Here is a 25,291-nt window from a genome sequence, read left to right as displayed (position 1 = left end):
TGGTGATTTCAACGTACGCGTGTGACCAGTGGTTATTCCAGTATAACATCTGTACTTGGAGGTGAAAAACATACTTTAATGAGCCTGACACCACTCCAGTTACTGCATATTTCATCACGTGCCATGCAAGGGTCAGCCAATTAAGCTAAAGACGTCGAACAATTTCCTATTTTGTCTCAACCCCTATTACTATCAAACATTTAAGGCAATATCCTCTTAAACCAGTAGCACTAATAAAACAACTGTAATGAACAGTTGACCACTAATTCAACGAACTTATTAATCAAAAGCAAACAAAACAGCCTGGCTCGTTTTTTCAACATCATTAGACCACACCACGCCATATTTTTGCTACGAGGGAAAAAGGGACGTAAACGCGCGACAGCCGACTAGAGCCAAAAACACCCGCTTTTTATACCCATACATTAGATAAACACATCCTACACCCGATATTGCCCGTAATAAAAACCCTCAATTTATCTATCGAGACCATTTGAGTGTTTGATAAAAATAAATGACGCAATAATCGTGATATACTCGGCAATTAAAGCCATTAAAAATAAAAAAACAGTTCGCAGTCAGTAGGATTCGAACCTACGCTCCCAGAGGGAATCTGATTTCTAGTCAGACGCCTTAACCGCTCGGCCATGACTGCTACATGCGAACCGGCGAAATTCAGCTCCCCGACCTTTGATACTCGCACAGTCGATAAGAAACCCACTTACAAACACGTTTCTTTTCGAGCCGCAAGATAATTTATCGTACGTAATTAGCCCTGGGTTACGTATTGAAAAGATAATTGCCAATGATCCCCACTTTTTCACATAATCTGTCTTCGTTATTGGACTCAAACTGGTTTTAAGTTGCCGCCCACTGTCCAACCCACTTCATATTTTGCAGTGTCCTTCTTTTTTGACAAATCTAGTTAGGTACATACTAACCTCTAGATACATACACTTTGAATAAATCTCTCTACTTGCAGAAGACAAGACGTTTATGACAAAATGCTAATCGACTTTGAATAAATAAGTATATAAGTAGGTATATGTTAATTATTATTAGTCTCTGACTACCTACTAAGTATTACGTATTATAGGTGTCATATTAGACTAGCTTTGTAATTATTTATTTTAGCTGATAGTACCGAAGCAAAATGTAATAGATTGAATGCCGTATTGTATTGTTTGAATTTATGAAATGTGTGAATCCGGCTTGCGAATATTTAAAACTTTTCCGACTATTTTTTGTTAATTTCGAACTAGTATTATTATCTACCTATTGAGAAGAAATAAGTACCTACAGTTAAATAAATCTATAAAAAAAATACATTTTTAATATTATAGATCTTAAAAGTATTTAGGTCGTGTCTGAGTCATCCTTTTATTTTCGTTCGCGACTGTACTCGTGCGAGTTTAGTACGAGGGGTATCACTTTTTCGCCGCTTGTGTCAAGAGGCGCCGTGGCTTAGTTGGTTAAAGCGCCTGTCTAGTAAACAGGAGATCACGAGTTCGAATCTCGTCGGGGCCTATAATGTGGTTTCTTTTTGACAACTTTTTTGGATGTTTTATATCATTAGCGAAGTGTTTACGAAAGCGGATATTTTGTATCTTAGATTTTATGAGTAGTTTAGTATTATTATTTTTTCCTAATTTTTGTATAAGTAAACAGGAATGTACCTATAATAGCTTTTGTTTACCGCGATCACGTCCACGATTCTGAACAGAGACCGTTTTTCGATCATAAATCTTTGATTGTTGGCGATTTTGTGTAATTTTAGTGTTATCGCTTATTAGTACTGCGTATCTTAGATCGTGGGTATGGTTATTATTATTCTCTTATACGTTTCTATTAACCTAACCTACTCATTTAGGTTACTTATCTACTTCCTGGTAGGTTACTTTTTCTCTTCCAGTTTAATATAATCTCACAATAGAAATATACACAAAAAAATAAATGAAAAATAATAATCGGAATAATAATCTCGTAATAGAGATGTGGTGTAAAATACGATGTAGTGACTAAGATTGAGACGAGAATGTTAAGTTGGTTTGGTAGAGCGGATGAAGGTTTAATAGGATTACGAAAGCAGTATATATACGTAAAGCAAAGGTTGGTGGTAGCAGAAGAAGACCTAGAAGGACGTACATTAACCAAATTGAAGATGTCCTTAGAAAAGGTTCAGTACGTTCTACTCTGAACTGGCGTGCGTCTATGAAACGATCAATGAATGTGAAGGAAGCAAGAAGTGTGTCAGGATCGAAGCGAGTGGAATTCCATAGTCTCTGCTTATTCCGTTGGGAAATAGGCGTGAGTTTAAGTATTTACCTACATTTATTTGTAATATAATCTCGATTTCAAAACGTATTTGTTACCTTCTTTTATTCTGCGATTTAACTGCTAAGGGACGCCGCAGTTTACGAAGTTTTCAAGATGGCAGGCAGCGTACGTATTCCTCAATCTATGGTCTAGGCATAGATAGTATAGTGTAGTAGTACTTGGGCAGCATCTCCTTACCGTTAACCCGTTTTCACAGGGCCCATTCATCTAATCTGAAGATTTGACAGGTCCGGGATTTTTAACCGATTTCAAAAACAAGAGCAGTTTCTCAATTCGTCGGGTTCTTTTTTTATGTATGTACTCGAAGACGCCTGGACGATTTGGATTTTTTTTATATATAGAAGGGATTGCTATTCTGACCTTCCGATCTGAAGAAAAAACCAGTAGTTTTTTAGCATGTGATAATCATTTGTCGCGAATCATTTATCTATGATCCAATCATTTATGATGATTTTGTTCTACTCTGAACCGGCTTTCGTGTATGAAACGATTGATGAATGAGGAGGAAGCAAGAGAAGTGTGTCAGGATCGATACAAATGTAATTTCGTAAGTCTCTGCTTACCCCGGTGAGAAATAGGCGTGAGTTTATGTATGTATTTATCTATGATCCAAACAAGAAATCGAAAATCTTTGGTTTAGGCCTATGCTGGGTTCTTACAGTGAGAGTCAAACGTTCTTCCAACTAGGTTACCTATTCTACCAGGGTTCATTCGGGTAAATAAGTAAGTAAACACATATTTCAATATAATCACTCGTATATTCACATTTGTGTTTCTTAACAACCGTATATTTACACATTTACAATCATAAAACCTACTGTCCCATAGGGTAGAGTCATGAGCAATATCATATACCCACTTTAGAATCCTGTCGCACTATCATATTTGACATTTAATGAGACTTATGGTTTGATTTGTCAAAAAAGTTAATGTGACATGGTATCAAAGTGTTATACATATTAGTACTCGTGATCGTATATAATTATTATAATTTAAGATACACCAATGAATCAATACTTTAGGTATTTAAGTGAACTGGAGTTAATTCTACTAAAAAGTATATAATGACGGTATTTAAATATTTAAAAATGGAATATTCAACACGAAATCGACGAACAAAAACCTACTTGTCAAAAGTTGCTTGTTTTTTTCCACTTGATGTAGGCGCCACTGTTTTGAGTTTTTTCTTTGTCTTATCAAAAATATTTACAATTATAAAGTTAAGTAGGTATTCTTAAAAATAAGGCGCATTTTTTATAGAATTAGCCCCCAGTTCACTAAGAAATTTCGTAGTTCGCAAGGTATACGAGTAGATAGTATAGAATATTTATTTAGAAAAAAATTGTGAATAATCTACAGAACAAGTAGAAGAGTATTTGTAAACCAGCCTCAATATAAGTATTATATAAGATTGTCAAAATTCTATTCACTATAAATTTTATTCATTCAGTCAAAATTCGCTGCTAAAATACCGGGTGGGAGCTCTCAGCGCTCCCTATTTGTCCGGCCAAGTAGTTGATGCCATCGTGTTAAAATTTTTAGGTACTTAATCAATTTAAATGTTTCAGTCCCCACTATCTAGATTCATATTTCTTTGTTTATTTCTTACGCGTAGGTATAATTTTGGCACAAATGTATTAAAGGTCTGCAGTAACCAAACTTAGCAAACATACATACAGTACATAGAGTGTTAGTAACATCGTAACGAAAACTTTGAGAGATGATTCAGACCATGATTTTGAGTTGATATCAAGTGGAATTTTTCATCGCAAAAGTATAGAACTGAAAATATTTAAAAAAAAACACTAAAGCTTTCATGAATTTTCCGACAGGAAATTTCATTTGATATTAACTCAGAATCGTGGTCTGAATCATCCCCCTTAGTACTCGTTACGGTGTCAATAGCATCCTGTATAGAGTAAAAAAAATACTACGCATAGAAGGGACATTCTCCGCCCCGCACCGATACGAACTTGGCGTGAGCTTGACTTACCTTCATTCCGACATTTTGTTACAAGGTTCTAAAAAAAGGTAAAAAAAATCTTTTTGTAGTCGCATTATCACTCCGTAAGATGTGCCCAGACCCGTACTTCATTACAACATTTGGCACTTGGCATTGACAAAGAAAACTGTTTTAATTTAACATTGATTTCAAACAAGAACCTCGGATTAGAAGTAGTCATAATTTATTATAATTAATTGATACTATCCAGTCTTAATTAGTTAATATTCTTAAACTATAAACATCTATATCTTTAATAAACTCTGAGGCACATTCAATATACGTTATAAATGTCATAATGTACAGTACAGTCACATATGTATATAACTAATATTTACATAATTTCTTACACTAATATGGCAGTAATGAGGTGTCAAACAATACGTTATCTTGTTGTCGAGTGTCTTAGACTCTGGTCTGTTTAGGATGCTGCTTGAGGAAACATTGTTTTGAGCGACAAATTATATATTATTAATTATCTCTATAGATAAATGTCTGTTGACCAAATTGGGGATGTCCTTAGAAAAGGTTTAGTACGATCTACTCTGAACCGTATATGCGGTATGGCGTGTGTATGCGATTGATTCCACACGTGGGAGAAACAAGAGGAGTATGTCAGGATCGAGCAAATGGAATTCCATAGTCTCTGCTTACCCCGGTGGGAAATAGGCGTGAGTTTTGTATGTATGTGTCAGTTCAGTAGCTACTTATATGAAATATATTTGTAGTCTGAACTAAGATTTTTTATTAGATACACTTTACGCGCGGAATGATAAACCTAATAACTCAAACTCTACTGAAACCAAAAGATAAATAAATAGCTTGTAACCAAAACAATATTTCCAAAGTAAAAAAAAGTCCAAAACCACAATCTAATCCACTAAACAACAACGAACCAGCATTTCTAATTAACACAATAATAAACACTTTATATAAATCAGTCTCTATAACATCCACGATACCAAGGGTAACTTGTCCTTAAGGCCACAGTCTTCCAATAAACACTGTTCACTATTATAGTCTATTTATTGTCGTCTTTGGGTTCAAGTTGCAGGTTACACGAACCTCGTGAGCTGCGTGTGGAAGTCTCGGAGGAAGATCTGCAGTTGAGGCAACGTTGGCCGGTCGTCGGGTGACATGGCCCAGCAGTACGCCATCACTGCGAACCTGTTGAACAATGTACTGGGTCAGAGGGAGTCAGGATATAAATGGATTTTGGTAACGGAAAGTTTCCAAAATCGGATAATAACTTAAGCTTGTTAAATATTTTAACCACAACGCGAACGTGACAACAAAAACTTAACGGGTCGAGTAATAAATCTGACAGATTCTCTACACTTTTTCATCTCCGCTTCGATTGATTGAAGGGAAGTCATTCTCAGGAGTGGGTCATAAACCTTCATATAACAACAAAATCACTTACAGCTCATCTGGACAATTGGCAGGCTGCTGCAACCGGTACCCATCTCTAAGGTACGCGGCGACCTCGAACGGGTCCACCTCAGCGTAGGGCTGGTGAGCCAACGTGGTTAGCTCCCATAGCAACACGCCCAGCGCCCACACGTCCGCCGCCGGGCTGAACTGTCTCTTGGTCAGCGCCTCCAGAGCCAGCCACTTGATCGGCCGGTTCTCGTTGTCTCCTAAACAGTGGTAGTCAGCCGGGAACAGGTCCCGTGATAACGCGTTATCCGCGATCATTACTCGGAGATTCTCATCCACACTGTAAAAGGAATCAAAATTAGTTTGCTTGAAAAGGAAGATAAGTTTAAAAGTAAATAGTTACTCCAAGTGTAAACTTACACGCAATTTCTCGCAGCGATGTCTTTATGAAGAACGTGCTGCGAATGAAGGTACGATAGACCGTCCAGAGCGTGAAGGGCCATTCGGACGACGTGCTGGGTAGTCAGCGGCGGTGGTGGAGCGCCCCCCGCCGCTCCCCCCACCGTCACGCCCCGGCAAGCCAGCAGGAACTGCTTCAAGTTCCTCCACCCAGCTCCCCAAGGATACAGCAAGAATGGCGCTGTCTGGTCCTCAATGCTAACGCCGAGGACTGAGAGCACTCGTTCATGGTGAAGTCCATAAAGCATACATCCTTCTTGAAGTAGTAGCGAGACCTAACACAAAAGACAATAAACATTAGAGACGGAACTAACTGAGAATCAAAAGAACATAATATGATTGAATGCTTACAATAATTACCTGAACCTGCGACGCATGTTCAGCAACAGTCTTCACCAAAACTTCTTGTTCTCTTCCATCTTCATCAGCATAAGTGCCTCTATAGACGCGGCCGAATGTGCCTTCCATCGCCACGGAGCGGAGTCTGACGCGGCATCGCTGTATCGTGAGCTCCGCTATTCTCTGTTGTAGGTCTCTGGCACGCTCCTCAGCCGCTGCCGCGGGCAACGAGGTTGGTCGGCGGTAGCTGGTGTAGCTAGCAGCGGACTTGCACGAGGAATCAGGTAGGAAGGCGTGTGCGTCTTGCTCGTCACTACGCGCGCGCCTCAGTTTCCTCGCGCGAGCCCTGCAGGCAGCCGCAGCCACCGCCGCTATCAATAGTGCTCCACCCGCGCAACCCGCCCCCGCGTAGAATATATCCGCCGATGTCGCCGAATGCGGAACACTGTCTACCCTCACCGCCGGCCTCGGGGAATCTTTCAGACATATTTTTCTTCGGCGAAAATGTAAAGTGGTAGACGAGGAACCGGTCGACACGTTAAGCGATATGATAATGTCCACCTCGGCGGCGACCGCGTGCGTACAAGGCAAGTCGACGCGCCATGTTTGCGGTTCTGTCGGCACGAATCCCTCGGTTGTGATGTTCAGTGTCGGCGGGTGCATCGCTTCCGAGTGCGACACTACTTCTACGTCCAGCTTGTAAGGTAACTGCAACAAGAGAAAGGCATTGCTCGGTAAATATTGTAATACCATTTAAGGTCGGGTGAGTCATATGATAAATTCCTAACGGTAAAGTCTCATCACGATGTAACTGTATCAGTACATGCGATGCGATTGACGGACAGCGGCACGCGAGCGGGCGCGACCCCGCGGCGTGCGGATCCGCGCAGTCAGCTCGGATCAAATGTCGACAACAACCTACCATGAGAGCACGAACCGCGCTCCTTTCCGAGATGTATGTCGACAAACGTAACCTGCCTGTTGCTAGAAACTGACTCGGACATGCCCCGTATTTGCATATAGACAGCTTCGAATACTCAACCGTGGTTTATGTTTCCCTTATGCGGCTGACGTGGACGTATTGTTACAGGTCCGCGGCATGCAATGCGAATGTTTTGATTTAACTTCATAACGAGCTCGGTTGTTAAATATTATGAGCATGATACGCTCATTACGACCTGACTAATCATCATGGGGCGGCGCTAGGAATGGTAAAACAAACAGTATTCGCTGCGGGCCCTTTGTCCGGTTCATCAGACATGCGGCGCGCTGCTCGTAAAGTGCGTAGGTGCGACACCGCGGCCGCTAATTAAATATTATCACTCGGTCGGTGAGTACAGACAATGCAATGGTGGCGCGATCGCTCATCGGCGCTAGTTAACCGGTTACCAAATATTTGTAGTGCCTAGTCAAAGGCGCCGCCGGGTAAATAGGGGAGGCGAGTGGCGAGGGCCCGCGATCTGATATTGCGGCCGCACAAAGCCGAGATGCTGATAAGGGCTGGGCCGTGATCGCGACTCGCGACCGCAGCGTCTCCTCCGCACCATTTACTTTTTAAATGCGCACGACCGAGCCGCTCCCAACATCTCTGACGTGAATGTGTTTACAGGCCGTTATCCTTACACTCACACGCCGATCCAACGACTTCCATTCTCAAATCGCGCAATATCTGGTATTGTCAGAGTTTTTATGACTTGCAAATGGCGTCCTAAATAAGCAGATGTCGTATTGACAGGTTCAGCGAACTTGTTTACCGAGTAATTTCAGATGCTGCTTTTGTAGACGGAGTATTGAATATGTAAAGTTAGCATACGTCGCCAGTTCCCAGATCAAAATTCAACGAACCGAGGTGGATTCCTTGGGAGCGACTTAGTTGTGTATGCTGTCGGCCGCGGATAAAATAAATAAATGCACATAATATTTGGATTGATGCAGGATGCGAACAAACAAACCGCTGCGTCGTGATCCGACCGACTATTTGCATATGAAGCGACCCAAACTGGTAGTCGGGACTAATTTGGAGAAATAAACAAGATAAATAAAGATATGCTCGTCGGGCATGTATGTATCGGAGTGTAATAATCAATCATAGGAATCGTACGACAAGCATTACAGCTGATAACCGGCTACCAGTCAAGATTATTGGGTGGTAGATAGCGATATTGTTATCGGGAAGTGTTCTACGAGCCATCTAAATGCAGCGGGGCTGGCGGTCGTGTATTTCCATAGGAATGGCTTGTTTGCGAACCTGCGGAAAAGGCAGACGATTCTCGGAAAAATAAACTTTCCTCCCCACGTTAATTACTTCCACATAAAGTTCACTGCGAATTGCTTTCCTTTAAGACTTCAGTAAAAAGTTGCTTTCGTATTCAGTTAATGTAAAAATTCTGTCTGTTGGGAAAGAAAATTATTCAGATGGAATAATATTTGCATAAGCTGTAATACAGGCGATCGATTTGCATTCAGCTCATACACGGGTTTATCATAATAGTGCGATTGTTTCAGACAATAGATAGATTAAGTAACCACTGTCCGTACACTATTATAGTGGAGTCTTGTAGTAATTTGAATTATAATCAATGTTCACGTCTGTAATTCCGTTGATATTGTTATGAATAGATGAGGTCTAGGAAACTATATCGGGGACAAGAAATAAAGATATATGCGTCCTGTTTCCTGGCTGACATGTAATAAGGATGTTGGTACAAGATCAGAAAAAAAAAAAAGAAAACCATAAATTCTGACGTGTGAAACCGATTTCTTATCACTCTCAAGTGATACAGTAATAGATAAATAAGAAATTACAATATTTATTGAACTAGGACAAGTTAATGGTGACATGTTTATCTCGCGAACACTAATCAATGTGTCGTTCACCTCACAGTACGTATGTTTCTCATACTGAACATGAACAGAGATGGATCTCGGAATTCAATTTGAGTGGGGTCTGCGCAATTAGTTTTCTACAAATGAAAGGCTGTAATGTTTCCTTATAACTAGTAAGTATGTATCACACTTTTAAAATACTAATAACTTTTTAAGTACAGGCTTGACTCTCAATTTGAGGTCGCAGGTTCGAATCGAATTTATTTTAGAAATCATGTTTGGATCATAATTTGTATCACGTGCTCAGCGGTGAAGGAAAACATCGTGAGGAAACCAACATTCCCGAGAAATGTATTTCAGAGGTAGGTATGTGACCTAACCTATATTGGGCTGGCTTTCCGTTCGCGGGTTGGAAGGACAGGCAGTCGCTTCTGTAAAAAACCGGACCGGATCTTCAGGTTAGGTAAGGACCTCGTGAAAAACGGGATAACGCTAGGGAGATGATGATATGAGTTACCTACAAAGAAAGCTGATAAAATTATCTATAAAACATTTATCTTAAATCTTCTCATAACTTGTATAGTTTAGAAAATATTACACAAACGATTTACTCAAAGTGTTTTGAAAACGTAAATAATTTATCTATATACATTTTTTTTTTCAGAAATCAAATATACTGCACTTAGCAAAACCGGGTGAGAGCCCTAAGCGCTCCCCATTTATCCGGCCATTTGCGACACATCTACAATAAGTCACGTCAAAAAAAGCACCTAGCAAAGTGTGTTTATAGGGAGGCTAGTTCCCTGGGTCCATTCATAACGTAGAACAACTTCTACTTCTGAGTCACTCAATAGGTACTTAGTGGTAATGATAATTACGACACTAACACTGCGGTAGCTTGCATAAATAATTATCAACCTAGCATAATATGTATACAAATAACCTCTTTCCTAACGTCTCAACTACTAAAATTATTATAGTATTGCTTTTGCTATTAGCTACCTCCATTACGAATCAAATACAGAACGTATTTTAACGATTATTGAAAACATAATCTCTGTACTACTGATATTAATTAGCCATTATCGATTTTACGATTACAGTTATTTGTTATTATTACTTCTTCTTCTTCTATCGTGTGGGTTGTGATGTGGATTACCAACCTCATCAACCACCAGGGTCACTATTGAGCCGCCAAGTATATTTGATTTGATTTTGAATTCTTTTTTCCTAACGGTAAAGTCTCAACATAATGTAATTTACTTAAATTCTGACATTCAAAATCGAACACGGACCTCCAGATCGTAAGCCTAACGCTCCAACCACGGTGTGATCTAGTGCATGAAATGAAGCTTGCATAGCTCCCAGCTTCAAAAAAAAGTGAGTAGGGTAAGTACTTACCGGTCTTCTGGTAAGGCTTTGCCAAGTGAAGTGCAGTTCTCCTATAGTAGCTGGCACGGGGACTACGAAGTTCAGTGCATAGAAGTTAATCTGCCCATCTCTCACGTAGAATAGCTCTGCTGTTAAACCTGAGAACAAGGAGATAGAACTTTAGTGTTGAAGGGAGACAAAAATGGAGAAGGCTGTTGAAAAAGAAATTGTAGCTTGGAGATATATTGGTACATAATAACAGACGATTTGTAATACATACATAAATTAACACCGGTAATCCCTATTGGGGTGGGCAGAGCCGCAAGTAATCAAAGACAATTTGCAGCCACTGTTGATGTGATGTCGTAAGCTGGATATGATGAACCTTATGCTTATAAGGGATCAGCCTATCGCCCATAACAGTAGTCCGCCAAGTTAGAGGACACAATCCCTCTGTCGGATTTTACGACACGCCCGGTAAGACAAGTGGCTGAAAGTGTTCTATGTTTTTATTTGCTCCCAGAACAGCATAGAAGCAAGACTATTTGTAATAGAGACAAAAAGCAATTTGTCTATAAGTACCTGTATGCCCGAAAACTTATATCATTTGATTTACCCCTTTAGTAGCAGAAGTCCGGTTACGAGTCCTTTTTAGTAGCACCTAAAAAATTGCACTAGTTCGGTCAATTGGACTCACAACCGGACTTCTACTACTAAAGGAATTACCTGACCTACTTATTATCTCTGTACTACAACTATACTGCTATAAACGGGTACTTTGTGACACAAAAACATCGTGACAAATCTGTCCCAAAACACCGAACCTCAAAATATTTTAACAAATCCAACAACCTTGTAAAAATAATCCAAACAAAAATTTATGGCCATTGTAAATTTATTAAAAGAATTAAAATAATTTTATTCAAAATTGCCTCTTTTACACGCTAACAAAATTAATCGATTGTCGGCGAATTCCAAAATGACACACGCTGAGATTGCTGAGAATACTTAAGACCTCTAATCAGTTTCTTTTTTCAAGTTGTGTCAAAAACCTTTGAGAAAGAAGAGGGGTTTTGGTTGATGAGTCTTTTTGATTTACTTACATAATGTTAGTTTGATGAATGGTGATATAATTAGTAGGGGCCTTTGGCCTCATAAGAGAATTACAATAAAAAAATACTTATACATAATATGTTGGATTTTTACAACACAAAAGTTATAATGAACCAAAGTCGCAAATTTCGCAATAAACACGTCCTATGAAGATACTTGTAGAGAGAAGTCCGTTTCGAAGTTTTCTTAACTTCATAGATATAAGGTTTAATATTCCATGCCGGCTTCCGTTTACTATGAGTCTTACACCTGTCATAATGAACTAAGTATTCTTACATTAAAAAGTTCACACTTATCTATGTGTCCACTACCTACTTACTACTAAAATATACTATACTGAATATTTAAAAGGAATTAGGGTCGATGGCCTGAATGAATAATTGTTATTATGTCATCGAAGACATTTTAGTTTACAAAATGTGTCAATAAAATAATATAGCAGCAATAAATTATAATTAATTAACAACAACGACCTACGTCTTATTTATTAGTGCCAGATTAGTAATCGATGCTCGTAACTTTTTTACAATTTTGGATTTTTATAAATTGAGGATTAAGTATTTTATAAGAGAAACATGATCCATAAAAAGGTTCAGTTTACATTCTATATGGTATTATAAATCTATTTGTGACAACAATTGCATCTGAAATTCGACGCCATACCGTCTATGAGACATTCAGACTATACGCAAAACTACAATAGTACAGAAACCATCCATAACGTACAATATAATTTGGCAAAAAATTGAATGCGCACGCGCACAATATAGCGGCGAGATCAAAAGGATGTTCCATCAAACACGCCGCCGACTCCAGTGCCACCTGTCCACAAATCATGGGAACTGGATTCAAGCACATTGGGCCTAATTCATAATTCATGTCTAGAAAGAAACAGGGGAAAAAATGTTAATGAGTTGACTTAGGCTTTAGCAGAGAAATAATGCTAAATTTGAACTATAATGTTGCAAAAATAAACTCTATTCTCCATGATCTGTCCTGTCGGAATGGTGTACAATATTAATTGTGAGGTATGCTGGAAAGCAGCTGATGACACTTGCACAGGACTAGAAAGGATGGCGTGAAAAATAGGAGGCCTATACCCAGCAGTGGGTGGATACAGGCTGAGTAGATAGTGTTGAGAGGTCTACCCCAAATCCGACACGTGTATGAATTAGTTATGAATTAGTTATTAATAGTTATAATAAAACAAATGAATCCTTATTGTAATATAGGTTACAACTACACACAGGATCCAAAGTCCTCCCAATATGGAACACGTCGATACACAAAACAAGTAGAAATCACTTGTCTACACAATTAATTACGATTTACCCTTATCAATACAACGAACTCAATAAATTGCCCGATAAATTCAATTAATTTGTTGAATCAAATGAATTAGTGAAGTAATTAAAGCTGGCAGTAAAAGGGAAGATAGCAAAGGTGAGGTTGTAACGACGTTTCTCGGAATCATTTCAATGGGTTAACCCAATAAGATAATTCACATAAAATTTGGTATTTCTTATAGCATTACTTGGAAATATCGCGTTTCGATTACACGTTTTTTTTTACCTATGATGGGTTTGTTTGTGTATTGAGAAGAATTATTTAAATATAAAAACTGTATTTCATTACAAAAGCTATCTTTTGCGAATAAGATGTCACTATTTGATACAGATGTGTACAGATTTAATTTAAAATATAAACCATACCTAATAACGAATCTGAACTCTACTTATCGATTATTAAGAATAACGACATCCGACAATACAAATAATAAATATTTCCCGTAACGAAAATTTAAAAGATATTGGATATTTTCCCAACAAAACAAGTTTAAATATTACCGGTTCCACGTTAATGGCGCTGGGTCCTCATCATCCCGCATTATGCCGCACACGCACCATAATCGTAAATTATCTATGTCCTATCTAAACACCCGGCGATGTTACCTAGCAATATTATTATGGATATTATTACTCTACGTGACCGAATCGCGTCAACATGCAAATGAGCAAAATGATCAAAATTATAATTTGACACCGCCTTTAACGCCGTTAACCGGTATTTGTTTATACGAGAACGATAACAAGGATTAACGTTAACGAGAATATAAAATATGCGTCAACATTAGCATATGCATGCGCCAGTCAACCAACAAATTAAACGACACTCTTAATAAGGTCATTCGTAAATATTTGTTCATCGTAAGCTTTTTCAGGCATTGTTTAAAATATCGAGCGAAAACAGGAACTATAACAAGCTTTACACAAGAAAACGCGTCAACACTACGATGTGCTCGCTAATAATAGGCCGATCATAAAACTATATTGATTCTATAAGTAGTAAACATAAAACTTAACAAATTCTACCAAGTAAAACTCGTCCCCGGATAAAGTTTGTTAATAAATTGTTTCCTCGAAATCAGCCTCCAAATCAGATTAAGATTTAATGGCCACCTAGTCCGAACACGCGAGGGTTCTACGACATCTACGAATTCTGATGAGGCAATAAAGATGTGACGTTGGAAGAAATTCTGTTGCATTCCCACATAGGTAATCAGGATCCGGCTACCGTGCGCGGCGCCTTTGATGCGCCGGCGGCAGAAAGAAAAAGAACCACTTGATACGACAAATAACTAGAGATAACCGGCCGACATCGGCGCTCACTTTTTGTTGCTTATTCAAACTAATTTCTGAGGACACTAAAAACGCTTTTTATACCTTATCGCGGATTCTTTGAACAAGCTTTTACCGGGCTCTCTGAAGTCTGAAGTGCGCTACCGGTCTTACGCAGCAGCCCCAACTAAGCTAACATGTTCGTCAGCTGTAGATTTAAAGGATAACTGAACATGAAACACCCAGACTCAGTAAATCGCTAGCCCCCATTCTTATTCCGACGTCGCATACATTATCGCACAAAAAAATCATACCTTGAACTGCTCTCTATTGATGCTATTGTACATTCGCACCTTCATATAAAGCCTTCATTACATTCGACAAAACCCCCATTTGTAAAGGAATAAAATAGACCGTCATACAATACGGTGATATAGCAGCCTTATAGAAAGTCCCCCACCGCGGGTGTAAAGATTTTAGGGTACAACAGGCGCATTATTGTGGAAGTGTTGTAGAATTATGCGGACGAGGCGTGGAGCAAAATAAAACAAAAGTGCAGGAAAGGTGTGCGGAGTTATGCACTCCAGTCGCGAGGTCGTCGAGGGTTCAAGCCAGAGCAAAAAATGTCCTCGTTTATTATTCCTCTTCCACATGCACCTAGGTTTTATAATACAGAAGGCAACACGTTAACGAAGCAGGAAACCACTAGATAAATAACTGTTTAACTTTTTACAACATTACCACATACCACGGGTGATAATAGTAATCATAAACTGTACAACGTGTTAAGAATAGTGTCGGATGTGTCGTAAAAATCTTCGGGAATGCATAAAAAGCTTATTCGGCCTGTGCCTGTTGCAATGGCGACAGTTTTATTGGCTCGAGGCCGACACACGGCTAACGTGCAATGTTAAGCTACTATCACACCAACGACATTTTTTGTTTTGGTTTTCCCCGAAGGGCAAGGTAAAGGAAACTATGTCCATACAGCCATGTGTTATGTATTTTTTTTTCTTGATGATGATTAATAAAATGATGAAAAGTGATGACGAAGAATGATGAAACCTAAGCCCCTACCCTCGAAGCAGACTCCTACTCCGAACCCCGAACGATTAACTCAAAAGTCCGCATAAACTTTCGAGTTATGAAGCGTCTTCCTGCCACGAAGCGAAAATAGGCTTAAATAGATACACTTTGTTTATTGAATACTCCTATATAATAACACTCGCGAATGTCTCCCGACTAACTTAATGCGATCATTAACCACAAAACACCACTTCGTATTAATTATTTAGATTATTCAATGAAGAAAGCAACTGTCCCGTTCCCGTTTCCCGCCAAAAAGCTTATGTTAAGCTACTATCACACCAACGACATTTTTTGTTTTGGTTTTCCCCGAAGGGCAAGGCAAAGGGAACTATGGCCATGCAGCCATGTCTTATGTATTTTTTCTTGATGATAATTAATGAAATGATGAAAGGTGATGACGATGAATGATGAAACCTAAGCCCCTACCCTCGAAGCAGACTCCTACTCCGGACCCCAAAACGATTAACTCAAAAGTCCGCATAAACTTTCGAGTAATTGTACTTTGTTTATTAAATATTCCGATATAATAACACTATCGCGAATGTTTTCCGACTATCTTACGACCATTAACCACAAAACACCACTTCGTATTAATTATTTAGATTATTCAATGAAGAAAGCCACCGCCCCGTTCCCGCCAAAAAGACCCACACCAACGACAATACCATATTTTATGTTTTCAAAATTCGAACTTCATTACTTCCGAACCGATAAAATAAACACGCCGAGACAATAGCTCTACCGTATATTTAAACACATAACAGTGTCATTGTTAATTCTCGGCACATTTATATCCGTGCGGGTATTACATCTGGAACAGCTATAACATTAATCTGGAGTGCTCGTATCGTATACAAGGAGCTTTAGTCAGTTTACATTGCGCAGACGACTGCTGTTGGACAGAATTAGCCGGCTGTAAATCTGCGACAAACTACGAGCCTACAACAATTTGTCGTCTTCAGTAAACAACTGTAAAAGCAGCTATTGGATGACGGTATCATAGGCTCTATACGAGGACACTAACAACTAGGAAATAAATAATACTTTACTGTGCTACTCATTACAGCGTATGTGTCGTAGAAATCGATTGAAATGTTTTATGGCACACTTATGCCTCTCTTATAGGGGTAATAATAATGGGCATGAGTTCAAGTATAATTATTTAAGCATAGAAAAGTATCATTTTGGGAAAGTGCGACGGCCGGAAAGACGGTTGCGGAAGCCCCCAAAGACCGTCTAAACACAAATATTGGGGCATCTTGAAACATCAGTTCGACCGTTGAAAATTGCGTAATAGCATTTGTCGAAAAAGACCTTCACAGGTGTAGTGAGGTGTAAGGCTTTGTGGTTCAGAGTCACCGTCCCGGAAACGGTAACTCGATCCCGGGACAGTCTGCTTGTAAGCAGGGCTTTGTCCGTAACGAGATTTGCCCTTGCGCATTTTTAACCGTCCTCAACAGCACAAAGAACTGCAAACTAAAGCTCTTTATAAAGAAGGTGTGAAGAAGCTCCGAAGTCCTTTGTTTTATGTGTGCACATCGCTTTTTTCTTCTTTCTCAGATGTCAGATCAGAGTGCGAAGCTTATGCTGAATGAAAATAAAACCACGAAAGATCTGTTGAGGAAACACGCTTAGAACATAACGTTGAAATGCGATATATCAGCGTCGAACGGTTCAAACACCAGAATCGTTAAGGCTATATAACTCTTGGCCGTTTCTAGACGTTAGAACTTTACTAGAAGCAATTAAATGCCTCCCGCTTGGGGCGATTCACGACGCACTAACTTGCTACTGTCAGGAGAGTCGGCGCTGGCGCCAGTCCACTACCAAAACAAAGCCATCGCACTGCAATAAAATCAAGACTTCTTCGCTAATTAAATGAACTCTTCCAGCCATTTCATGACCTAATAAAAATGTTCACTATTCATCAAATAAAGTGGTCGTTCCTTGGTGGGCTTTTATCTTGTGCTGAGAATTTCGTTAAAGAAAATCAAGGTGCAATACGTAAGGAGCTCATATTATGAGGGTGCGAAGGGGAAGAGCACCATCTCGGGGAGGATAATGCACGCAATAATCACTGCCATCCGTCACCGCGGCGCTGTTACACATACCATTACCCCGCCCTCCCCTCTCAGTATTTAATTACAGAGTAATGTAATTACGTAGTTTCATTAAACAAATAGAATTAATCAGGCCACATGACCTGTAGCACGCGCAATCCTGTTTACATGTCCCAATAAATATTATAATCACCTCTCGCTTGATCGCGAATAATTGCATTTTTATTGCGGACCGCAAGGAATAATGTTTATCTTATCTGCATCGGATATTTTGAGGCGACAAAAAATAAAATGTCATAAGTGGCTGTTAATAAAGCGATGCAAATGAAAACGAGCGATTAATTTCACAAGTAATCGTGGAGTGCTCGCGACTCGCGCGCCGTCACCCTGACGATAAACAACCCGAGGCGAGGGTATCCAGAGAAAAACGTGTCGCTAATTCATTGCTAGCTAATTCGAGAGCAGTTTAAATTCCTGGACTTCCACTGCGATGTGACAATATGGAGTTGTTTTCTGGAGTTAAAAATATTCCGGAGCTCATCGCTGATGGATGCCGGTTTTTGCCCGCGTGCCCGCTTGCCCCGGCTAATCCCGTGGAATTAGTTTGACAGGCGGAATCTTTTCCTGATTTTTTGCTCCTAATCCACAGATGTTTATTGGGACGCCGCGCCCTTAATTATGTGAAGCGGCGTGGAAACCAAGTCAATTAATATTAACTTGTGTCTAATTAACTGCGAACTCTAGCACCATTACGTTGAATCATTCGTTGTGATACAGGACATCCTTAACGACAATACCTACACGTGTTGGTTTCTTCAAAAATTTGAAAGGTTGACGAGACTTCTAATTAAGTTACTTCATCCTTAAGAGTGAAGATAATTTACATTACTACCAATTTCAACGATGAAACCCGTAAAACTAAGCGTGAACACTGCATAATTTAACTCGTTCATTACACGAGGAAACTCCATAAATGCAGTATAAACAATTTTGTTGGCAACATCAAGGTCTATATTATTTTTACTGTAATATTTTGTCCTATGGCAATATTACAGGACTTTACGCCACGGACTTTGCCGACGAGGCACGTTTTCTTGTATCTTTTAACTTTATGTAAATATTTCCTAGTTCTTAATTCTAATACAGTCCACTTTAACATATCGAAGGGTTTTATTTACCGGAGCGACCATCGCCTCCAACATTGGTCCATACGAGACCGGGAAAAATCAGTGACTTTGAAGACAAAGAAAGCAGCGCGGCGGCGGGAAAGTGTCGTCAACATAAAGTCAACGATAGCATATTTCCTACGACGGGTGGCAGCGATTTACGTCGAATTATTAATGGACGAGCCATCTATCGCAACAAAATAGGAATTTGCGGCGATTCTATACATTCTTCACTTCAACTTCAACTTCAAACGCTTCGCGCCTACGAGGTTTGGCGGCAAAATTTTTCCTAGTCATTCCATCGCTACATAATAGGCTGCAGAAACAGCGATAAGAAGATTATATAGAAGAAGGAAGATTTCTACATGTTTTCACGCTACATAATCGTGAGCATCATCATTTTAATTTATACAAGCTACACGCAACATTTTTTTATCGTGAGCGGCAATTTTATTTTTTTTATAAAAGTGACTTCAATTTTTTCACTTCAATCCACTTCAATATTGACTGGGTATCATTGATCGGTGTCTTCGTCGCACATATTTACCGCAAGAGGGCAACATCTATACCACTCACTCACTCCGTGTGCCTTGTGCGTGCGGCCTATAATACAACGGCGGCACAGCATTTCAGCCAACCACGGACGAGCGGGAAATTTGACGCAGAGCGGCAGCCAATCACAGCAAGGTGGCGCAGTGAAGCTCTACCGGCGCGACGAGGAACGAATCTCCGAACAATTTTTTGAATTTTTTACTCATTCAGCCATTTTAATTTTTTCGTTAAATCATAATTTCATTTTTTACATTTTATATTTATACAAGTTTTATTCGTTTGTTATATACTATTGTAATTGTTATAACGGCAATGGCAGACGACGAGCGTTTTCATCATTTAATTGCAGCAAGAGGATACGTAAAGGGCACGTTGACACGGATTTTTAATTTTGTGGCTAGTGAACAATTCAACAAGGCGACTATGGACACCTTAAACATTCGCAAGTCGCGGCTCGAGACTTCGTTCAAGGAGTACGAGCAGTTTAATGTGGAAATAATACAACTTAGTGATGACGACAAGGAGGATGTGGAGTCCATGGAGGACAAGTATTACTCGGCCCTTAGTTCCCTGAGCAGCCAACTGTCTTTGCTCTCTGGTACGGCTATGCGTACCGAGAAGCCTAACACGCCGTCAACGTCGTCTGCCACGGCTGCCAAGCTCAATCTGCCTCAAATTCAAATTAAACCTTTCACTGGTAAGTACGGTGACTTTAAACCGTTTATTCAACTGTATAACAGTATGATTCATAACAACAGTTCGTTAGACAATATCCAACGCATGTACTATTTAAGGACTTTGTTAAAAGATGAGCCTTATGACTTAATTAAGAACTTACCTTTGTTAGACGAGAGCTATGAAGAGGCATTACAATTAATTAACAGTAGATATGACAATCGTCACTTGATTATTTGTGATCATATTAACACAATCTTGGATATGCCCTCTGTATCAAAATCAACCTCAGTGCAACTGCGCGAGTTTATATCGACAGTTAGGCAGGAAATTGCGGCTTTAAAGAACTTAGACGACTCAGTTAAATCGTGGGATGCCATATTATTGTGTCTTTTGTTTCGCAAACTAGATACCTACACGGCACGAGCATATCAGATGGAACGAGACCTGAAGGCTGACCCGTCCCTCAAGGAGTTCCTTGAGTACCTAGAACGACGAGCCATGGCTCTGGAAACTGCAGACCAGGGTATGGTAAGGAAGAAACTGGCTGTCAACATCGCAACCGACTCAGGAGCCTCCGGATGTCTGAAATGTAAGTCCACAACCCACAAATTATTTAACTGCCCGCATTTTAAATGTATGGCTGTCGCTGACAGAATAAAGTTTGTTAGGGCTAACAAGTTGTGTGAGATATGCTTAAATTCACACACTAAAAAATGCAGATACCATTTCCGATGCGCTACATGCAGGCAAGCACATAATACATTACTGCACGCTGAGGAAGTGGTCAATAAAATGCAGTCATGCAATTTTTCTTGTGACAATGCACATGTGATCCTTCCCACTTGCCGTGTCAAGGTTGTTGCTAAGGATGGCACGGAGCACACCATAAAGGCCTTATTAGACAGTGGCTCACAGGCTTCGTTTGTTACCAGCAAGCTTGTCAATATGCTAGGCATGACTCCTAAGCGGAATGCAGCTGATATAGTTGGTATTTCCAATGCAAAGACCAAAATATCCTATTCCCTTCCGTTGCATGTCTATTCATTGAAGTCTGACTATTCAACTACGGTCAACTGCCATGTCATTGACACAATCACATGCAAACTCCCACAAAACAAGATTGACTTGTCGTGTATGTTCATCCCACCTGCCTTACCACTTGCAGATGATAACTTTAGTGTGCCTGGGGAAATTAATATGCTTATGGGTGCGGACATATTTTTTCAGGTGATACTGCCATCCACGAAGCCAGAGCGCCTCTCATTGCAGAATGAGCTGCCCACACCGCGCTTCATTAACACCAAGTTCGGCTATGTAGTGGGAGGTAGTGTTGCAGACCAGCATGCGGCTGCTAAGGTTGTATCTTTGTTTTGTCAAAGCTGTGATAACGGTCTTAATAATGCTGTAAGTTCATTTTGGGAAGCTGAAAGTGTACCACATGTATATAATGAAAAAACTACAGAGCAAGAGCTCTGCGAAAATATATTTCAAAACTCTGTGAAGTTGCAGGACAATCAATTTTCATTAGATTTGCCTTTGAAATTGCCTTTAGATGAGGTAAGCAATACATTAGGTGATTCATTCCATAGTGCACTTCAGCGATTTTTGAGTTTAGAAAAACGATTACATAAAGATGAGAAGTCTTTCTCTGAATATCAGAGCTTTATTAAAGATTTTATAAAATTGAACCATGCGCATTATGTTGACATTGAGCAATACGATTTTGCTAGGGATCCCCTATACTTTTTTGCTCATTTTGCTGTCATGAATGAACACAGTAGGTCAACTCGCTTAAGAACTGTTTTTGATGGATCATTGAAGGGTAGCAAGGGAGTGTCTTTGAATGACTTGCTATTGAATGGACCTGTTGTTCAACGAGACCTCTTTGATATCATTTTATTGTACCGTTTCGGCGCGTACACGATTACGGCTGACATTCGCCATATGTTTAGGAACATACGAATCAATCCTCAGTACACTTCCTTACAAAATGTGTTGTGGCGGGACAATCCAAATGAGGACATTAAATGTATTCAATTGGATACCGTTACGTACGGGCTAAAAAGTTCTAGTTACCTGGCCACACGCTGTTTAAAAGAGTTATCAACGCGATTTAATAATGAGCTCCCATTAGCTTCATTTATTCTTGATAATTGTTGTTACGTTGATGACATTTTATATTCTAATGACGACTTATCTACGTTAGTTACAGCAAAGAATGAGTTGCGGGAAATGCTTGCTAGAGGTGGATTTCAGACACATAAATGGACGTCCAACAACCCTGACGTCTTGTCTGACATACTGCCGGAACAGCGGCACTTAAATGAGCTGCCTAGCCCAGAGAATCAGAGTTTTAAAGCACTAGGTTTGAATGTCGATTTAAGTGACGATTCTTTCATAATTTCATCCCCTGAACCATACGATTTTAAACGAGTAACTAAGCGTAATATTTTAAGTTACGTTTGCAAATTTTTCGATCCCATGGGTTACGCAAGCCCCATTATAGTTAGGGCAAAGGTCATACTACAGAAGATATGGTCTGCAAACGTAGGTTGGGACTCTCCTCTCCCTGAAAACATAAAAAATGAATGGTTACAATTTATAGAAAGCTTGAATAAGTTAGAGCCAATTTATTTAAGTAGGAATATTCCTGTGAAGCAAGCAGGCAAGGTGGAGCTCATTGGGTTTGCCGATGCCTCCAGCAAGGTGGCTTATGGTTGCTGTACATACCTGCGGGTCACATCGTCGACAGGTGAGGTGCTGCTAAGTTTACTTTGCTCTAAATCCAGGATTAATCCCCTTAGTAAAAGCCTAACTGTTCCCAGGCTTGAGTTGAATGCATGTCTGTTACTTGCAAAGTTAGTTAAAAAAGTGTATGAAACTATTCAGTTAAAAATTCCCATCCATAACGTATACTTGTTCTCTGATAGCAAGATAGTACTTGCTTGGATGAAGACAGAGGTGGCAAAGCTGGGAGCATATGTGGCAAATAGAATAAAAGTTGTTTGCGACTTAACATCCAACTTTCACTGGCTTTATGTTAATACTATTGATAACCCTGCCGATCTAGTAAGCAGAGGTATTAACCCCAGTGATCTTCCACACTCCAAGTTATGGTGGCACGGCCCAGACTTTCTGCGAAACAGTGAGTATTCATTCAATGAACATATGGACTTACCTGTTAATTTACCTGAGCTGAAGTCTGCTACACCCGAGTCACCTGCAAACCTACCTGAAGCCCGTCCTCCAGCGCCGTGATCTCCATGGTCGCGCAATCGCAAGCAGAGGTAATCTATTATATTTACAAGTATTCGTCCATACAAAAATAACACGAGTTTACTTATGTACTGAGATTCTGTCGCAATATTAAATCTAAAAACGATAAAAACCGTAATAACTATTTGTCTAGTGCTGAGTTTAAATAATGCATTGAGACTGGTTTTGAAACATGATTACTTTGCTTCACTTAAAGAGGAATTCCACTCTATAGGAAATGGTTATTGTTTTGAAAGGTAGGTATCTTAAAGCCTTTGTTTCCGTTTGTAGATGAACAGGGCCTTTTAAAGAGTAGGGGGCAGGCTTAACCATGCTAATGTTACCTATGTTAAGGAATACCCCTTGATATTATTTAAAAATTCACGTTACACAACTCATTATTCGGAATGAGCATTACATGCATTGGTAGGTAAATTTTAGAATAAGATTACAAAGTTATTTTATTTTATAAGATATATGCTTATGTTTTTTACTTACCTTAAGATACATTGTTATGTTTTCCTTACATACCTATTATAGGATATTTTTATATAGAATAAGTTACATAAAATTATTATTTTTTTCTACTCCTCTACTTTAATCTGGCATTTAAATAACCAAAAAGTCTAATATAAGTACATACATAATTAAACTCTTTGAAAAAGTGTACGCTCTATGGCCTATAAAAGCATTGTTTACAAAGTGTAACTGTACTATAATGTCGCCAAAAAAGCATTGTTGTTGTTTTTTTTTTTTTGACCTGGAAACTGGCCCCTTTACTTTGTTTGGTGCCATAGATATACTATAAAAAAAAGTATACATTTGCCGCCATTTTCCCGCGCGTTGGAAAATAAATTGGACAAAATACCGATCTACATATCAACACTGCAGTAAAACCTACCAATGTACCCAATATTACCATATCACACAATACCATTCAAAATTTACATCTTCATTTTTATAAATAAAATTTTTCTTTGTATAATTTTTGTTTCATTTAAAATTACGTCGTCGTAGAAAAAGTATTGTATGCAACGTTGTATAACTAGGTCAAAAAATGCTCGTGGCGTCTCTTATTGCGATGTTCGCCAAGGCTCACATCGCAACTCACGCCACTCGCATTTTTTGACCCTTCTTATACAACTGTTGCATAAAATACTATAATGTTTTCATTTTGCAAACAGTTTTCTTACAAATATTGTTATGAGATGTAATGTTTTCTCTTTTAATAATAACAATTCTTAAAACTGTTGTACATCTATACTCTGGTCGATAGTTTTTCTTTAACTTATATAAAGGCATTGTATCACATGTAAAAGGTTACTATTTGTACTTATGTGTCTAAAGTTTTCACTAGATTGTTTTTCACTTATCTTAAAAGAAATGTTATTCATGTGCTTCATAGAATACATTAAAATGAATGTTTTACATTGAATTGATTAGCTTCACTTCAGTAGTATGTCTTTAATAGTTTGATATTCTACTCTATAAGTTGTGCTACTCTATAAGGTTAATTGCTTCAATTTAAAAATAAGTCATATTCTGTGAGGCCGCAGCATGTTGGCAACATCAAGGTCTATATTATTTTTACTGTAATATTTTGTCCTATGGCAATATTACGGGACTTTACGCCACGGACTTTGCCGACGAGGCACGTTTTCTTGTATCTTTTAACTTTATGTAAATATTTCCTAGTTCTTAATTCTAATACAGTCCACTTTAACATCTCGAAGAGTTTTATTTACCGGAGCGACCATCGCCTCCAACAAATTTATTTAAATAGTTTTAGCCATTATCTGCGCGCACGCATGTTAACGATACAATAAATAAAGTGTTAGTAAAATAAACAGATTTTGTATACCGGCGGGCCACCCCGACGACGGATTTATACCCAACAGTGCTAGCTCCCCGATCCCACCTGTCGCCGGATTTATCGCGAATAAGATCCAAATCAAGTGTCACAGTAATGTACTGCACACCTGCCACTGGCATATACGGCGAATTAAGGCCCAATTCCCGATTGCAATCTGTGCAATGTGCATTCTC

General features: G+C 39.2%; 2 protein-coding genes and 2 non-coding genes across 6 annotated transcripts in view; 2 read left to right on the top strand and 2 right to left on the bottom strand.

The window, feature by feature from the left end:
* Window positions 1-573: 573 nt before the first annotated feature.
* Trnas-aga (transfer RNA serine (anticodon AGA)) lies at window positions 574-655 on the bottom strand. Its single transcript has one exon. It is a non-coding gene; the product is annotated as a tRNA-Ser (tRNA).
* A 798-nt stretch (window positions 656-1,453) lies between these two features.
* On the top strand, window positions 1,454-1,527 carry Trnat-agu (transfer RNA threonine (anticodon AGU)). The gene has a single exon. It is a non-coding gene; the product is annotated as a tRNA-Thr (tRNA).
* A 1,548-nt stretch (window positions 1,528-3,075) lies between these two features.
* LOC126372100 (tyrosine-protein kinase Drl) overlaps window positions 3,076-25,291 on the bottom strand; it is a 41,969-nt gene continuing 19,753 nt past the window's right edge. The window contains exons 2-6 of one of the 2 annotated variants that reach the window (XM_050017652.1): window positions 10,745-10,872; window positions 6,530-7,225; window positions 6,140-6,453; window positions 5,763-6,059; window positions 3,076-5,506 (exon numbers count right to left, since the gene is read on the bottom strand). In XM_050017652.1, coding sequence (XP_049873609.1) covers window positions 5,395-5,506; window positions 5,763-6,059; window positions 6,140-6,453; window positions 6,530-7,225; window positions 10,745-10,872 — 1,547 coding nt within the window. In that variant the 3' untranslated portion in view covers window positions 3,076-5,394. The remainder of the gene's footprint in view (window positions 5,507-5,762; window positions 6,060-6,139; window positions 6,454-6,529; window positions 7,226-10,744; window positions 10,873-25,291) is intronic. The other variant, XM_050017662.1, reaches the window with a different exon arrangement.
* Window positions 19,245-23,721, top strand: LOC126372153 (uncharacterized). 2 transcript variants are annotated; one of them, XM_050017776.1, is made up of 3 exons: window positions 19,245-20,009; window positions 20,397-20,579; window positions 21,218-23,721. In XM_050017776.1, exon 3 carries the CDS (start codon window positions 21,755-21,757, stop codon window positions 23,246-23,248), a length of 1,494 nt encoding a protein of 497 aa, XP_049873733.1. In that variant the 5' UTR covers window positions 19,245-20,009; window positions 20,397-20,579; window positions 21,218-21,754; the 3' UTR covers window positions 23,249-23,721. The 2 variants fall into 2 exon arrangements, with proteins under 2 accessions (XP_049873733.1, XP_049873742.1); XM_050017785.1 differs by having other exon boundaries at window positions 19,252-20,579; window positions 21,218-21,324.

This window comes from Pectinophora gossypiella, chromosome 2 (genome assembly GCF_024362695.1).
Source record: "Pectinophora gossypiella chromosome 2, ilPecGoss1.1, whole genome shotgun sequence".
Taxonomy (NCBI): Eukaryota; Metazoa; Arthropoda; class Insecta; order Lepidoptera; family Gelechiidae; genus Pectinophora; species Pectinophora gossypiella.
This window is presented reverse-complemented; position numbering and strand designations above follow the sequence as displayed.

What these genes read in the sequence shown, in the direction of transcription:
- LOC126372153 (XM_050017776.1), top strand. Translation starts at nt 21,755, where the DNA reads ATGAATGAACACAGTAGGTCAACTCGCTTAAGAACTGTTTTTGATGGA.